Source organism: Schistocerca cancellata, chromosome 1, assembly GCF_023864275.1.
Source record: "Schistocerca cancellata isolate TAMUIC-IGC-003103 chromosome 1, iqSchCanc2.1, whole genome shotgun sequence".
Classification (NCBI taxonomy): domain Eukaryota; kingdom Metazoa; phylum Arthropoda; class Insecta; order Orthoptera; family Acrididae; genus Schistocerca; species Schistocerca cancellata.
In genome coordinates, this window is record NC_064626.1 from 830,756,644 (window position 1) to 830,774,737 (window position 18,094).

The 18,094-nt window shown below is 43.6% G+C and overlaps 1 protein-coding gene across 1 annotated transcript in view; it reads left to right on the forward strand.

The window, feature by feature from the left end:
• Positions 1-15,696, forward strand: part of LOC126162421 (complement component C1q receptor-like) — a 55,892-nt gene extending 40,196 nt beyond the window's left edge. Inside the window, exon 3 of the mRNA XM_049918925.1 lies at positions 12,613-15,696. Within this exon, the coding sequence (XP_049774882.1) occupies positions 12,613-13,548 (936 nt within the window). The 3' untranslated portion in view covers positions 13,549-15,696. The remainder of the gene's footprint in view (positions 1-12,612) is intronic.
• The last annotated feature ends 2,398 nt before the right edge of the window (positions 15,697-18,094 follow it).

Here is an 18,094-nt window from a genome sequence, read left to right on the forward strand (position 1 = left end):
TCCGGAATGGAGGACACGCTACGTTGTATAAAACGACTAACTGCATTTAATACTTCGTTACCAGCGAAAGGTTCAATGATACACAACGAGTTCACTGGCAGGTCCGTACCAACATCATTCCAGACTATCTTTACTGTACCTTTCCATATGCGATCCTGCGAACTGACTTTTAAGGGACTCTGTACGCAGTTTAATTGGTGTTCGGACCGCAGAGCCTAGCTGAAACAAAGCTCCATCCAGTTCTACCGTACGCCATTTCATATCAATTATGGTGGGATGTGTAACCAGGAGTCCGCAGCTCGTCGTCGTGTGGTAGCGTTCTCACTTCCCGCGCCCGGGTTCCCGGGTTCGATTCCCGGCGGGGTCAGGGATTTTCTCTGCCTCGTGATGACTGGGTGTTGTGTGATGTCCTTAGGTTAGTTAGGTTTAAGTAGTTCTAGGGGACTGATGACCATAGCTGTTAAGTCCCGCCGGCCGATGTGGCCGTGCGGTTCTAGGCGCTTCAGTCTGGAACCGCGTGACCGCTACGGTCGCAGGTTCGAATTCTGCCTCGGGCATGGATGTGTGTGATGTCCTTAGGTTAGTTAGGTTTAAGTAGTTCTAAGTTCTAGGGGACTGATGACCTTAGAAGTTAAGTCCCATAGTGCTCAGAGCCATTTGAACCATTTGTTAAGTCCCATAGTGCTCAGAGCCATTTGTAACCAGGAAATGAAGTCCGAGAAGCACGTCGTACCAACCGATAACCACGGGAAGAACTTCTGCATCCATTTGGAAGTTAACCTCCCCCACTCGGAACTTGACCACTCCAGCGTCGAGTGAACTTACACATCCTCCACCTACGCCACATAACGTCCAGCGTGGTGCACTTAACCTTAACTCAGTTGCTTGGAACCGATGCCTGAGAACTGGTATTCAACATTTTACAGAATTTATCCCCACATAGCCTGTCAGAAAAATATCTGCCACAGATTTCTTACATGCGCTAACTCTTACTGCGAGTGTGGTACAATGGATACCCCGCCCCCTGTGCCGTTTAACTGCTGCCTGTAAGATATACCCTGCGACTAAAACTATTCTTGCTGATTTCTGCTGACCCGAGTGACCAAATTTCCTACAATACCTGCAAAGTTGTTGTCTGCAATCTCTTTGTACAAAACTCTTTTGCCCACACTGAAAACAATTTATGTCCATACTCAACATTGTCCAACTTTCATGTGACCTAGCCAATGACTCACTTTCCTCTAACGATAGTACAATAACCATTGCTTCACTCAAATACTTAGGAAATTCCAAACGAACTGTTCTTGAGATTTCCGGTTGTGCTTTCCACAAAATTATTGAGTTAACGGTATCATCATCTGTGAGCTCATAGGTACTTACATTGGTTTCAGGAATACGGTCGGTGAAGCTTTCAATCGATTCATCCTGCTTACGTAAAATCGCAGGAAGTTGTTCCCGAACCTATCTTACAGTGTTCTTCTTCCGATATCTCCCTATTAACCCTTCCTGAAAATCCTCAAATGTTTCAGCATCCCACAGATTCTCGTTCCAGCATCTCCCGTAATTCCAGTATAGCCCCTCTGAATAAATGCTCCGTATTCCATCTCCCAAAATTGCCGGTTGTAGCCAAATTGTCAGAAAAGATAAAAACTTCTTCCATCTGTTTCCCTGAAAATGGGGTAACCATTGCTGCAGCAGTGCCATCAACGGTGGGTGGGTTGGGATATGACTGCTCTCTCTCCATCGGTTTGAGCTCATTTACCTCTTTTACATCTTTAATTTCCCTACTCGATCCCTAACTTACTCGACAACCCTCAACAGCTGAAAGTTCCTTTGCTATGACTATAAGTTAATCAAGAGAAAAGTATACCCAAAGAATACAAAAGAACTTATTCAGGCACAAGACAGGAAAAGGGACTATCCAACATCCAAAAAAAAATGGCACTTACTTCCTTTGCTGGTTTGTACACCGTCGCTGTAGATGCTTCATACTACTGTTACCTTCACGAGATCCGTCCTCCACGATGCCTCTGCAGTCTTCCTGCACGAGTGGAAACGACCACATCTGATACCATTGTAAACGGGGCACGTTAGCAGACACGGGACTTCACTGCCTGTCAGCAGATTCGAACGTGGGTCCTCTGCTGGGCCTGAGAAAGAGAACAGTGACGGTGTGTCCGCGGATGGCTCCTGACGACAGAATAACAACATTTATTGATCAAATGCAATACATTGGTTGTGGATCCTGTGAGCGAGGTTTGCTTGCACTCGTAATATTCTTAGCGCAGGCGAGGATGACCGGCGGTCGTGCGCCTGCTGCTGCGTCTGGACCTTCACTGCCGTAACTGGAGTCTGCTGCCTCGACAGCGGCGCTCCGGCCATGCACTGACTTACTGCGTCAGTTGGAACCACGCGCCACGTGCCACTGTTGTGCTGGCGGCTGGGGGCGTGACAGCGGGGCAGGTCAATGCCCTGTCTCAGCGGACAAACCTGGCAGCGACTGCCTGGCGTCGCCGGGTCAAGGTCCCTGGCTCCCGCTTCGGTCTGTGGCGGCAGCGTCGCAGGACAATGGCGACAGTGTGTTACCAAAAAGCACCCCAAGCGATGACTCCCATGGCAAGCGGTGCCTGTAGATGGTGTCCGGCGGTAGTTACGGCGGCGGCGTCGCCTTCCAGACGACGACCTGCATTACGACGGTGACTGCGATGGTAGCGACGACACGGAACTGGTGACGGCGCGGACACAGGTGTGTGACACTCCAACACCTCACGACGGCCGATGTTAACGAGCTGGCTGCCGGTCCTTAACTACGGCTCTCTGCCGCTGAAGTCTGCTGTTATTTTTCCCCAGTCGGTCAGTGAAATATTCTTCCAGTGCACGGCTGGCGCAACTGACATGATTTCCGTCCTCGATGTCGACACTCTGGCGTACGGCGAGCTGCGTCTTGTCACGTCTTCTGCTGTGCGGCAAGCAGGCCTTTGACACAGCGTTCTCCTTCTTGTCGCTGAACTCGGCTCTACGCCACGGTATCGTAACACTGAACTGCGCAACCGAATTTATCACACATACGATTTCTGGCTCCCAATATTCTCCACATTTTAACTAACTTAATTACTGCAAGACTCCTACCTTTAACTAACTTAATCACTCTCATCTTTCGATCCTCTACATATGTACTAGCTAATACAGTGGCAATATTGAATTCGTGTGCTGTTTCGAATTGTACAGTGAGACCACATACCTTAAATATCTTCCCAATTAGTATGGTGTACATCCACATAGTGTCCTAGCATCTTCCCTAAATTTCTTTTAGCTCTTTCCGGTCATCCATTAGCTTCAGTATGTAGAGGTCTCGTTGCCAATTTTTTCACCTACAATACCTTGCAAGATTACTTGACGAAATTTAACAAAAAGTTGGTTCCCTCATTCACTGCTATCCTCTCAGATACTCTGAGCTTCAGTATCCAATTGTTTACTCGCGCGCGCGTCAATGTCGGTACCTGGTCATCGATCATTGTAACTCTTTCCATTCAATTAGGAAAATGATCTTCAGTCGTGAGCACATACCTATTCTCTGCAGGTGTATAGTTGGGACGATCTAAGACATCAATCCTGAGCAATTTCAATGGGGCTAATGGTTCAGGTAACCTCTGCAACTGCTCTTTTGTGCGACAAATATTCGCTCTTAGTGCCACTGCATGCAATTCTGTACATTTTGGTCTACATCCACCTTTATATACCTCCATCTCTACCTCTCAGTTACTCTCTGTTTGTGTAGACCTACATCCGCCATGATCTTCTAACACATAATCATGTGTCTTCTATGATACTCTGTCTCTCAATTTTTATGGCACAAACTTTCACGGATCCAACATGGATTCTTTCCACAGCAAACCATCCTGTTCGCAAAGCTACAATTGCCCACAAATCTGCTTACATTTGCCGTCTTCTGTGCTATCTGCAATTCCTTGAACTCATTGTGTTACCTCTACTTTCCTAATCAATCCATCTGTGTTCTCATATTTTTACTAGGTTTTTATATGACCTCAAAATCAAATTCACTATCCATCTTCTGTGCTGTGCGCCATTCCTTAAGTTCATTACCACCTATTTGTGACGCCACTACTTTCCTACTTAATCCATCTGCGTTTCCATGTTTTTTCCAGGTTCATCTATAACCTAAAAATGAAACTCCCCAATTATACAGCCCACGGTGTCAAAGCACTAGATGAATCCTTCAACACCTGCAGCCATTCAAATGCTACGTGATCTGTTATCACTTGAAAATTTTCCCATTACAGATAACACTTGACGTAGGTCATTCCATAAATAAGGGTCAACATTTCCTTTTCAGTTATGGATTAATTCTTCCTCCCTAAGTTAATTTACCTTGATGCATAGGCCACTTGATGTTCTGTACCCTCAACTTCTTAAGACAACACACAACCAAGAACATAGCTGGTCACATTCTATGACAGAATGAATTCCTTATTGAAATTTGGAAACAATAAGATCAGACTCAAAGTTAGACATCCTTTCGGTTTCTCAAAAGTGCTCTGACAATCCTCTGATCAAACAAATTTTGAAACCTTCTTCAGCAACTGTGTCAGCAGTCCAGTAATATCAAAAAAATCGTTTTATGACTCACCAATTCAAGCATAGAATATTCACACAAGGCTTTAACTAACCTTGAGTCTATCCTAGCTCCATCCTTACTACTTGAGTGACCAAGGTATGCCACCTCTTCTAAAACAAAGTTGTGCTGCTCTGTTCTCAAAATTAACACTGCAGCCTTCAATCACAGAAATACTTCTCTTAGGCGCTGTATGTGCTACTCTGTATGAAATGGCTCTGAGCACTATGGGACTTAACATTTTAGGCCATCAGTCCCCTAGAACTTAGAACTACTTAAACCTAACTAACCTAAGGACATCACACACATCCATGCCCGAGGCAGGATTCGAACCTGCAACCGTAGCAGTCCCGCGGTTCCGGACTGCAGCGCCTAGAACCGCACGGCCACCACGGCCGGCTACTCTGTATCACTCGCAAAGACAAGTATATCATCAAGATACACCATGCACTGACATGGCTCCAACTCTCTGAGAACTCCATCAAACAACCTCTGAAACGTTGCAGGTGCAGTTTTCAGTCCGGTATACATCTTTATGAAGTGATAACGTTCCCATGGTGAAGAAATTGTTGCCTTTAGTCAGTCCTATGGAGCAATTCCTTGAGTCTATTGTCGAAAAATACTTGCAGTGGCCTAAATAGTCTAGAGTTTCTATAATGACTGGCAAAGGGTAGTCATCCATTACAGTCTTGGTATTCAAGCGTCGATAGTCGCAGCGAAACTTATAATGGACGAAACGAAAATTCTGGTCCCCAATGGGCTATTACATTCCTCAATAATCCCATCCTTTTCAGCTGCTAATAGATGAGTTGCCCCAGAATTGGCTGCAAGTGTTCTGTGTGGCTTGTGGTAAACCGGTGACTTATGCCCATTGGGTGCTGCATAATATGCATTGCTGCCAATGATATTTCTGGAAAAGAAACAAATCCCTGAATTCCAATAGTAACTGTTCCATCTGTTGCTTATCACTCCCCTTTTGGCGCTGCAATTTTCTTTGTAATGTAGTTTCAATGGCATTTGGCGATTGTCTATAGATGACACTCCACGTGACCCATTCCTCATTCATCCAGATATTCATATTAGTGACGAACAACTCCATCGTTAACCTTAAATCCTCGGTGATGAAATTATCCACAAACGCAGGTACCATTTATCAACCACTTATCTCTTGTAGGCCTACTATATTTCTTTTCACAAAGACACCTGCCTGATTCAATAGTATATTCACTTCCACACACACAACACCCCTACCAGGAAATTCGACGTAAGATTAACCCAAAGCGAATTACCGATACCCTTAGGCACTCAATCGTTTGAATCGAGTCTTAGTGTGCATGTTCCCAGATTAAACGGTGTGTCATTTTGATAGACTCCCCCGTGACGTCACTACACTGGCAGCAGTTTCGCCCAGCTGAAGCATTTTCTGTCAAGCTCCACCATTGGTGCTTGAGGGTGATTTTGCCACAATGCTGATGCAAGATATCCCACAACGGAATCAAGTCATAGCCGTCTCTCACATGTGGCATAATCTCTACATATTGTCTGAACTGACCTGTAGCCAGTTAAAAATCTATGTCCATCGATTCCAACGATGTGAAATTGCTATCCTCACTCTACCCAATTTTCTCGTATATTGTGATGGGTTCAGTTTCTTAAGTTCGAACACACCCGATTTTCACTCGTAACTGACAAATGTGCTCCTGTGTCCAACAATATCGTGCAGTTCTTCTTCCCCACTTCTCCTCTGACTGCACAATCCACCTCTGCATACAACTTCGTTGCATCTAATTTTACTGTGAATGCCCGTAGATGGATCTCAGGCTTTCTTTGGCATTTAACGCTTGCTTCATCTCCAGTCTCCTATCCCTGATACTGATATCATTATGCCTTATTATGTTGACCTCTGCCTCTACTCCCACTGTCCTATGGCTACCTATGTTGCTTCTGCACATGCCCCATCTGTACACGTCTGTAACGTCTTATACTAGCCGAAAACACCTGGTTGACACATCAATTTCCTCTCATTCTACTGTCGGTCTAGCAGCTGTGTACAAATCAATTGGAACCCTGTTTGTAGTCTCCCCGACATTTCCGAAGGCGACCCACTTAAAAATGTTTCAAGCGCCTTCTCATCACTCTCCTGCAAAATTTCTTCATTCACGATAGCATTCTGCCACGTCCCTTTCTTACCATGTCCAACTGTTCCCCAGAATATCTGGCGCTGTTCTGATTTGTGTACTTTTGAACTAAAATTCTTCAAATGTTCCAGATCGTTTGAGATATTTCTAACCCATATAAGCTTTTGCTTTCCCAGTTAATCCTAGTTTTACTACCTTTGAAAGTTCCGCATCAGACCAACCTTTCATCTCTGCCTAGTTCCTAAGTTCGTCTACAAACACTAGCACATCCGCAGTTAACGTACCAGAGAAAAGAGCAACTATACTTGTGGCTGAGAAATGTATATATCGCTGTAGCGATTGTGCTTCTACTAGACGATATAACTGCCTATTAACCGCTGCTAATTATGCTACCTTTTTTGACAATATACGCACTGACTCTCAAAGCCTTGCTCTTCTCGATACTCATTTTGAAACACCAACAATGACAAGACATACAAAAGAAAATACCTTAGATCTAATTATGAGCCATTTTGATTCTCAGAACTGTCTATCCATATGCCTGTAATGCCTACTCATGAAACTTTTACTGACACTGATTCTGTAGACGGTGCCGAATGATCTGTCAAATCACACTGTGTACATATGACACGTAATAGCCAATAGCACCCCCATTACGTCTAAAGTGTGAAAAACCATTGATTCTTTATTTTAACAAAAATCACCTTACTAAGAGCACAGCATTCGAGCTTAATTTCCACGACAGAGATATTTTGACAGCCAATGACTTGCTGCAGTGGTAACACCGGTTCCCGTCAGATCACAGAATTTAAGCGCTGTCGGGCTATGATAGCACTTAGTTGAGTGACAATCCGGTCTGCCGAGCGCTGTTGGCAAGCGGGGTGCTCGCAGGCCCTTGTGAGGTAAACTGAGGAGCTACTTGATTGAGGATCAGCGGCTCCAGTCTCGTAAACTGACATACTGCTGGGAGAGCGGTGTGCTGACCACATGCCTCTCCACATCCGCATCCGGTGACGCCTGTGATCTGAGGATGACACGGTGGTCGGTCGGTAGTATTTGTCCTTCATGGCCTGTTGGGGTGGAGTTTAGTTTTTAAGATATTTTAACAATAATTATTAAATTTCTTGTCATACCATAGGTTCAGACATTGTACTGAAAATGCAACGCCAGTTCTCTGACATCAGCTGTAATAGCTGATGGATTCAGGGTGCTGGGGGACACGGTCTAGCGCCATTCAACCAGCCTGAAATTCAAAATAGCTTTATTACAGCTCTCCCCATTGCTCATTGTGGCTGAGGCATCCAGTGGCTTCCTGTGTCAGCAGACACTAGTTCGTGAAACAACTGCTTCTATCAGTGTCGACTCCTGGTGGTCTCATCTAGTTGCTGCCACAAGTCTCGCACACTCCGCACTGTCCAGCACGTGGCGGGCAGATGACTTAATGGCAGTGACCTACTGCCCCGTGTTGTTGGCCAGCCTGCTGCTTTCCAGAGAATGTGCTGGCCCGATGTGGTGATGGCTCCAGGTACTGTGGTTTCAGGGCAGGCTGCCCTCATCAGAGTCGAACTGCGGTTCATGGACAGCATTCCAGGTAGTGAGTCACAGGCCTGTGGTGACAGAGTTAGGATACTAACAGAACTGCCTTTAGTGTAAAATGGCAAGGTAGCCTACTTCTACACTTCTGAGATGCGGCTTGCTAGTGTTTCACCATGTTTTTCTACACTTACTATACATTACGGCGGCCACCGGTGTGGAAAGGCTTCCGCCATCTTCCGCTTAAGTGCTGCTGTGTCAGTTGTTTCCACACCTCGCCAGACCGGTTCACATCGCAACATTGCTATGTTATATTTTTGAACACGTATCTCCTGCCGGCCGGAGTGGCCGTGCGGTTCTAGGCGCTACAGTCTGGAGCCGAGCGACTGCCACTATCGCAGGTTCGAATCCTGCCTCGGGCATGGGTGTGTGTGATGTCCTTAGGTTAGTTAGGTTTAATTATTTCTAAGTTCTAGGTGACTTATGACCTCAGAAGTTAGGTCGCATAGTGCTCAGAGCCATTTGAACCATTTTTGAACGTATCTCCTGTGCGGCTGCCGAGTTTGTGGTTGTTGAGTATGGAGCAAAATACGGTACCTTTCATCTGTATGACAGAGAAGCCTCACATTAATTATGTAAATTAGCTCTTATAGCTCAGAAAAGGTCTTCTAATTCGTCACTCACACTCTACGAAACCCTGTTTCCCTGTAAAATGATAAAATCAAGCAGCAGTTAACTCGTCAGAATTCATCACAACTACTGTTTCATAGCCTGACGGACGTTGGTGATTTTGGTTTAAAGAAGATTGCAGAAGGCGTTCTTTGAAGCTCAGTGGTTGTTCCTGGCTTGCTAATATCGATCTTTTTTTGTAAATCAACAAACTTCAGGCTGCGTGTACCAACTGCGTACTCCACTTAACGAATGACAAAAGTCATATGGTAAATTATGCAATTGTAGTAATGACAACTATGTACGGAAGTTTGACATCAAACTGAAACTACTTTGCTGCAGATTAAAGTAAAAATGGATGGATATCAATCAAATTAACCGTTGATAACATTAGTAAAACTCCATCCGTTAATTTCTGTAACATTTTAACTACTAAGTTGTTGTATAAGTTTTATAAATTGTCATTTTTTTTATTTGTTGTTCACTCTTGCTATCTCGTTTTACGTATTGTCATTTGTCATTTGGAGTTAGTGGAGATGTGGACGCTAGAAAATGTAATGCCAAATGGGGAAATCGGAACAATTCCAACAGTTCAATACAGGGGTGACGGCAGCGGCGGAAGCCAGAAACATTTGCGCCATGTATGCGGATAGTGACATTCGACAGAGCACGGCAACAAAATGATTTCTCGTTTCAAGTGAGACCGTTTTGACGTCTGTGATGCTCCACGTTCAGGAAGGCCTTGAGGTTTGATGAAGATCGCTCAAATGCATTAATCGACAATAAATACATGTCAACGTATTCGAGAACTGGCAGATGTGATGGACTGTGATCATCTCACCATCGCACGACGTTTGATGAAGTGGGGAAAGTTCAAAAACTGCGTGTGTACGTACCGCATGTTCTAAGCCAAAATCATCAAAATCAGCGGGTGGCCCTGTGCGCATCTCTGCTTACTCGCAATCAGCCCGCTCGTGAACAGCATTAGTCATTCCTATTCTTTATCGTTAGTGGTGACGAGAAGTAGTGTCTTTATTCGAACATAAGCAGAATAAAGCAATAGTTGAAGCCAGACAAAGGAACAGTTCTCCGTACAAAGACCTGTGCTCATCCACTAGAGATAATGTTATGCATCTGGTGGAACAGCGACGGTATGGTGTACTACGAATTGCTTCCCGAGGTGTAACCATCACTCCTGACATTTATTGTCAATAACTGAGGCGCGTCACAGACACAGGCCAAAAACAACGACCAGCAAGACTATGTGGAGCGATGCTACTTCTCGATAAGACACACCGGCGTTGTGTTAGACTGACAAACAACATTACACAGTAATTGGGTTGCGAACATTCCGCACTCACCTTATTCACCTGATCATGTGCCCTCAGATGTTTACCTTGTCCGCTCTCTATTTATTCAACCTCAAGGAACTTCCTTCTCGGATAAAAATGCGCTCCGAACATGGCTCAACGAGTTGTTAGCTTCAAAACCACGTAATTTCTACAGTCGCGGAATCGAAAAATTATTCCAACGTTGACAGACTACTGCTAACAGTGAAGAAGAATATAACTGATGACTAAAGTATCTGTTACATGTTTCTGTTATGTTTATTATTCGCTTCAAAACCACGTAACTTCTACAGTAGCGGAATCGAAAAATTATTCCAACGTTAAACACACTATTTCTAACAGTGAAGAAGAATGTAATTGATGACTAAAGTATCTGTTATGTTTATTATTCGCTTCAAAACCACGTAATTTCTAAATTCGCGGAATAGAAAAATTACACTCCTGGAAATTGAAATAAGAACACCGTGAATTCATTGTCCCAGGAAGGGGAAACTTTATTGACGCATTCCTGGGGTCAGATACATCACATGATCACACTGACAGAACCACAGGCACATAGACACAGGCAACAGAGCATGCACAATGTCGGCACTAGTACAGTGTATATCCACCTTTCGCAGCAATGCAGGCTGCTATTCTCCCATGGAGACGATCGTAGAGATGCTGGATGTAGTCCTGTGGAACGGCTTGCCATGCCATTTCCACCTGGCGCCTCAGTTGGACCAGCGTTCGTGCTGGAGGTGCAGACCGCGTGAGACGACGCTTCATCCAGTCCCAAACATGCTCAATGGGGGACACATCCGGAGATCTTGCTGGCCAGGGTAGTTGACTTACACCTTCTAGAGCACGTTGGGTGGCACGGGATACATGCGGACGTGCATTGTCCTGTTGGAACAGCAAGTTCCCTTGCCGGTCTAGGAATGGTAGAACGATGGGTTCGATGACGGTTTGGATGTACCGTGCACTATTCAGTGTCCCCTCGACGATCACCAGTGGTGTACGGCCAGTGTAGGAGATCGCTCCCCACACCATGATGCCGGGTGTTGGCCCTGTGTGCCTCGGTCGTATGCAGTCCTGATTGTGGCGCTCACCTGCACGGCGCCAAGCGCGCATACGACCATCATTGGCACCAAGGCAGAAGCGACTCTCATCGCTGAAGACGACGCGTCTCCATTCGTCCCTCCATTCATGCCTGTCGCGACACCACTGGAGGCGGGCTGCACGATGTTGGGGCGTGACGGCCTAACGGTGTGCGGGACCGTAGCCCAGCTTCATGGAGACGGTTGCGAATGGTCCTCGCCGATACCCCAGGAGCAACAGTGTCCCTAATTTGCTGGGAAGTGGCGGTGCGGTCCCCTACGGCACTGCGTAGGTTCCTACGGTCTTGGCGTGCATCCGTGCGTTTTGCGGTCCGGTCCCAGGTCGACGGGCACGTGCACCTTCCGCCGACCACTGGCGACAACATCGATGTACTGTGAAGACCTCACGCCCCACGTGTTGAGCAATTCGGCGGTACGTCCACCCGGCCCCCCGCATGCCCACTATACGCCCTCGCTCAAAGTCCGTCAACTGCACATACGGTTCACGTCCACGCTGTCGCGGCATGCTACCAGTGTTAAAGACTGCGATGGAGCTCCGTATGCCACGGCAAACTGGCTGACACTGACGGCGGCGGTGCACAAATGCTGCACAGCTAGCGCCATTCGACGTCAACACCGCGGTTCCTGGTGTGACCGCTGTGCCGTGCGTGTGATCATTGCTTGTACAGCCCTCTCGCAGTGTCCGGAGCAAGTATGGTGGGTCTGACACACCGGTGTCAATGTGTTCTTTTTTCCATTTCCAGGAGTGTATTTCAACGTTGACAGACTATTGCTAACAATGAAGAAGCATATAATTGATGGCTAAAGTATCTGTTACATGTATCTGTTCTGTTTATTATTCGGTTCAAAACCACGTAATTTCTACAGTCACGGAATCGAAAAATTATTCCAACGTTGACAGACTATTGCTAACAGTGAAGAAGAATATAATTGATGACTAAAGTATATGTTACATGTATCTGTTATGTATGTTATTCGCTTCAAAACCACGTAATTTCTACAGTCACGGAATCGAAAAATTATTCCAACGTTGACAGAGTATTGCTGACAGTGAAGAAGGATATAACTGATGACTAAAGTATCTGTTACATGTATCTGTTATGTTTATTAATGTTATGGAAAAATGCTACCAATTTATGCAGCAACTCAGTATGTATGCTATGTGTCTAAATGAAGGTTCCCTTTTCCAGGTGCTGTATGGTGAACAAGCAGCTGTCAACAATATAAATATTAAACAATTCCAAGAAGATGCAAGATCCATCCAACATCAGATGTGGGCGGATCCGAGAGTTTGTGTATCTGGAATGAGTTTTCAGTTTGCAGTGAAGGGGCAAACGCAGAACTGTTCAGCAATGCTTTCGAAGCCTCTGAATTGTTATTCAGATATAACTTGTCAGAGTATTGAAGAAGTTGTCTCTTCTATATGGAGAAATGGTACAAGTCGTAGGGGTGTGATTGAGTCGGTAGGTAATAATACTTCCTTCAACGAATCTAGCACATGTGGGGGCGGATATCTGAAAGGGTTTTATTTTGATGTTTATAGGGACATGTGGTTTGACATAGACGAATGCAGCGAAAATATTTCAGGGTGCGCTCACGAGTGTGAGAACACAATTGGTAGTTATCGCTGCAAATGCAAGCAGGGTTATGCGCTACAGGTGGATCAAAAGTCATGCCAGGATATAGACGAGTGTAGCCGAAACGTGTCTGGGTGCGCCCAGGAATGTGAGAACACAGACGGCAGCTTTAGCTGTAGATGCCAAGAGGGCTTCTCTCTGCTGCCCGATAAAAAGTCGTGCGAAGATATCGACGAATGTCGGCGAAACATGTCTGAGTGCTCTCACAAGTGCGTGAATACGATCGGTAGTTACAAATGCAAGTGCAGGAAGGGCTACTTCCTCATGGACGACCAGAAGTCCTGTGACGACCACGACGAGTGCGCGCGCGACAAGAACGGCAGGAGGTACGCGCCGTGCACCCACCTGTGCGTCAACGTCGCGAACGGCTTCATGTGCGGCTGTCCGGAGGGTTTCGTCATCGATATGCGCAACATCGCCACGTGCATAGACGTCCGCAACGTTGACGTTCCGCCTCCCGGCACTAGACCCAAGTCACAGGGGCAGTAGGCGGCCGAAAAGGCTCCTTCCGTGTGTCGGTCAGTCAATATTTTTAATATCAAATGAGCTGGAGATGATGTAACACGGTACTATACTTCCCACCCCTTTCTATGGATGCGTTGCGGAGAATTCGCGAAGAGAATGTGAATATGGAAGTGGTTACACAGGGAAAAGATCGCGGGAATTTGGGAACGAAGGATGGTTAAGGTTTGACACCTCATCGTTGTAAAGTTAATTTGAGACACAGAAATATCTAGTCGGTTCTTTGTTATTTCTGCAACCATCTTCACATGTGAAAAAGAAGCATCACATTAATTCGTAAATACCAAGGCAATAACAGTACGTAGCCTAAAAACATCACCGTGAGCAAGCCAGGTTGTTTTTAAACTATGTACTGTTATTGTCTTGGTGTTTATGAAGACATGTAATTGCATGAACACAGCTAACGAAGCTTTCCAATGCTTTTTCACGTGTGGAGAGATCTGAAGGCGTTGCAGACAGCAACCAAAACTAGTTATCGTACTTAAATTGTAACAGCAAAATTGCGGTCTAGGCAATGAAACTTGTTTTTACGTGAGAATAAAATTATTTAATAAACCACATTAAGACCACCGTCTCCTCCCTGACATTGTCAGGCTTCACTAGCAATCTTGTAGGATGGTTTCGTGGCCAAATCTGTGAAGTATTTTCCTATGGATCAGTGGTAACAGAAAATTCCACGCACAAATTTCCCAGATCATAGCTCACAAAATTTTTTGTTACAGAAATTGTCACAGAGATTAATATCAGATGTGGCAGAATGCTGTCCTTGTCAATCAGCAACATCCCAAATTCGGGAGTCTCAAGTAAATTCATGTCATTTTTATCATGGTTCCAGACATCGTCTGCCACCTTTCCAGATTTGTTATAATAGGGTTCGCTGAAATACCAGGGAAAGTAAGAACCTGCTTCCCTTGCGTTATTCAGTACTTCATTTGGCCGTCAAAACTATGTAATCTCCTCTGGTAGTCCACTCTCAGAGATTGATGGAACGCGGGTTTCTGGTCACGTTCTCGAAGAGTCGTGGACTGACCTTAAGTGAAATATGTTGTCGATGATTTAATTCCATTGAATGATACTAAACGATGTGGCAAAGAAATTAGAATTGCATTCAGCAGGTGTTGTTCGTTTCAAATTTCTATCTGGACCACAATGATTAAAGTTTTTCGTGATTGTGTTAACTTCAGATCAGTGCTAGAATAATTGTTAAAGCTCAGGGAAATTTTCTTACGCTCCATTGTTCAATCAAGATTACTGTTCTCCTTCTAACGACCTCGATGTCGACTAGTCGTTAAACTGAAGCCTTTTGCGAATGGGCTTTATCCGTTTTTTTTTTCACTAAGCTATCGCAACTTAATTCACGTAATTTGTAGTAACCTATCAGAAATTAACGGTTCGGTGATGAAAACGTGAATTTGTAACTTATTAAATGATCAGCAATATGAAATATGCACTTACAAGTCCTTATATTGTTTTCGCTGTCGTAAAAACGAGCTACGACACACGAAACTCGACGTCTCTCTTAATGCAGTTGTTGAAGTACATTCTGTAGGTGGAGCATTAATTTTTTACCCAACTTTATTTAATCTGAAAGATATGAAGAAATGGAAAAAAATACGTATATTCAGCTTTAATGTGTATTGCAGATATGACTTGAGTGGAATTTTTAGGAGCTAATTCGAAAAAACGTTTGAAGTGTTTTAAGGGTTGATACGTGCAGTCTACATAAAAATATTTGAAACTTGACTAGCTTTGAAATAATGTTTTCAGGACATCTTCAGAAATGAGAAAGATATTCGTCAAGGGAACTATCTAGTCGTCCCATATCAGTGTGATGTCACTTTTCTAGTGTCACTTCCGTTTGTCACCAACCACAATTATTTCTTCTGGTAGGTGTTACATCATCAAACTCACAACTACCCTTACCACTTAGAGATGCCCATTATAGATAATATTTGTGTGGATTAAGAAATTTTTCTGGCTGACGTAATGAACTTAGCATTTTATTCAGATCTTATTTGCAATCCTCTCTGACATGTGCTAGTTTTCAAATGTAATGAAGTGATGGTGTTTACAAGTACTTAGGAACATAAATAAAGTATTTTAAAATAAAGTAAATCAGTTTTTATTTTATTTTGATGAGTTCTGGTGATTCTAGATTTTTCTGAGGTTTCTTTTATAATTAAGAAAACATTTATTTTCAGATATTTTCTATACATGTACTTACAAATTAATTAGAAACTAAATGGCACGTTAATGAGATACACAATTTCTGAAATATTATACTGATTAATAGATAATACAACCAACTGATCATTGCTTGGAAGTAACAAGAAAGTTGTTTTTAAAAAACCTTCCGCAGATCAAAAGCAAAAACGTTGTTCCGTTTACACTTGAAATTATAATGCGATAGCTCTTAATGAATCCTTCCGCCGCCTTTTTGGCACTATAAATCATTCTGACACGATTAACTATCACCTACACTATCCATTAGCAGCAGGTTTTCAGAACATATGATCACCTGCACGAGAAAATAGAAATTGCAGGCGCGTAAATGATAAGGATATGAAAATCATATCTGTTAAAAGACAATAACACTAGAAAAAATATAAAAATATATAAAAACTGTTCCATATAGTTATGTTGTGCAGTAGTGCAGCAATGAGAAAATCTGAAGTCAAAAATTGTTAGGAACGATGGAGCTACGAACCGCAGAAGAATTCACGAGCAGATAGCACCAAAAAAAAAAGGAATTTATGTACGGACCTCTAAATACTTAAATATGTAACGATTAAATGTGGCAACTAATGATGGATTATTCACAAAGAGGAGTAAGGTAGGTATGTGTTGTTGACGTCTGAGAGAGTGAAACACATATACAATAGCTCCAAAGATATTGGAGGTGCTCAGAGAAACAACTTGTGCACGACCCTTACGGTCTAAGCTATGGCTTCTTGTACTGCTTCGTAAACAACTGCCTCAGGATTCGTACGTGTTTAAGTCATATAATAACATGTATTGTCACAAGCTTGACGAGTCTATAGGACTCAGTTTAAACGCACTAAGGATTTCTATTCAATGGTTGAAATCTAGATCTGCAATAAACTACAGATTGGATTTTCGACTGATAGCTGAATTCCTTATCTTTTTTTGGAAACTTGTGCTTGTATATTAGATATTATAACGAGCCTTTAGCCTTCTTTCCCATATTCAGACGTAGTGTCCCACTTACGTTAGTTTTTTCGAGAGTAAAATCGCCTCTGTGAAGCAGCATAACCTTGCTACGACATCGTCTGTCTGTCGTATAATCTAAAACCGTAATTGAGAGCCCACATAAGAACAAAATTTGCACTTTGAACACTTTACTTAACAACTACTGCACTCTGTAACTAATCTTGACGTCGTGTTAGTTTGGCTATCAAATTTATTTTGAAGCGTGTAGTTGACAAACGATTGGGGCATAGTATTTAGCGACAAAGCATTCGACAAACTTCGCTGCTCATCCTTATTTCGGCTCACAACTGAGACAGGAACTGTGACTACCTCACTCCTGGAAATTCCTCCTGAAATTTAATGCTTCTGTTCGCTAGATACGGTCGCCACATTCTGAAGGAACGAATTTTGAACGTTAAGTGTGTTCAGTTTGGAACAGTTATTCAAGTTGTATTTATAAAGTTAAAACTTACAGTTTAGAACCAGAACTGAAGTGACAAGATATTTATTGACTCCCTTTCAGTATTTTCAGATTTTCCACAATTCAGTTAAAGGCAATACTTGTCATTTAATTTGAAGTTCTATTTACGCTAATCAGATTCACTCAAATGATGTAGCAAAGCGACGCATCAAAACTACGTAACGTTACTTCTAACGTTTAGAAACACTTCAGCTACTGCCTCTGCCGTTACAACTATCGCCGTTACATTTGAAACTAAGATTTAAGAAAACTGATGAAGACTCTGAAATCAAAAAGTAATACTCTGTTTTACAGTAATGACTATAAAAAGAAATTGTAGCTTGGCTCATTAATTGCAGAGCATTTGACAATTTGGCGGCAAAAAACCTTTCTGAAAATTCTTCATGTGTCTGCTTAAAACACTCGGACAATGGCATCACCAAGGCTGAACAGATTCGACGTGCCTGAAGCAAAACTGCGCAACTGTTACAGACCGATAATACGAGTCATGGCTAATAATTACCAGGGGCGACTTTTTAATACAGAAATATTCATAAATATCTTCCTCCAATATTTTGTGCAGACGTTAACATAAAGAGTGAAATTTTGTGGAACACACTATGAAACACGACTGTTCGCTCACTGGTGTCTAATTATTTGTGCGTTGCTCAGTCTGCCTGCGGTCAAGTTTTATTCCGTGTGAACTGTGTCACCAAAACGGAATGCGACAAGGCCACCCGTTATTCCTATCTCAAGACTGTCTCTCGCGGCTGCCTACATCGCAGTCTCTCTTGTAGAAAAAGGGTTCTCGAAACGCTAACGATAAGAGCAAAAGGTGGGACT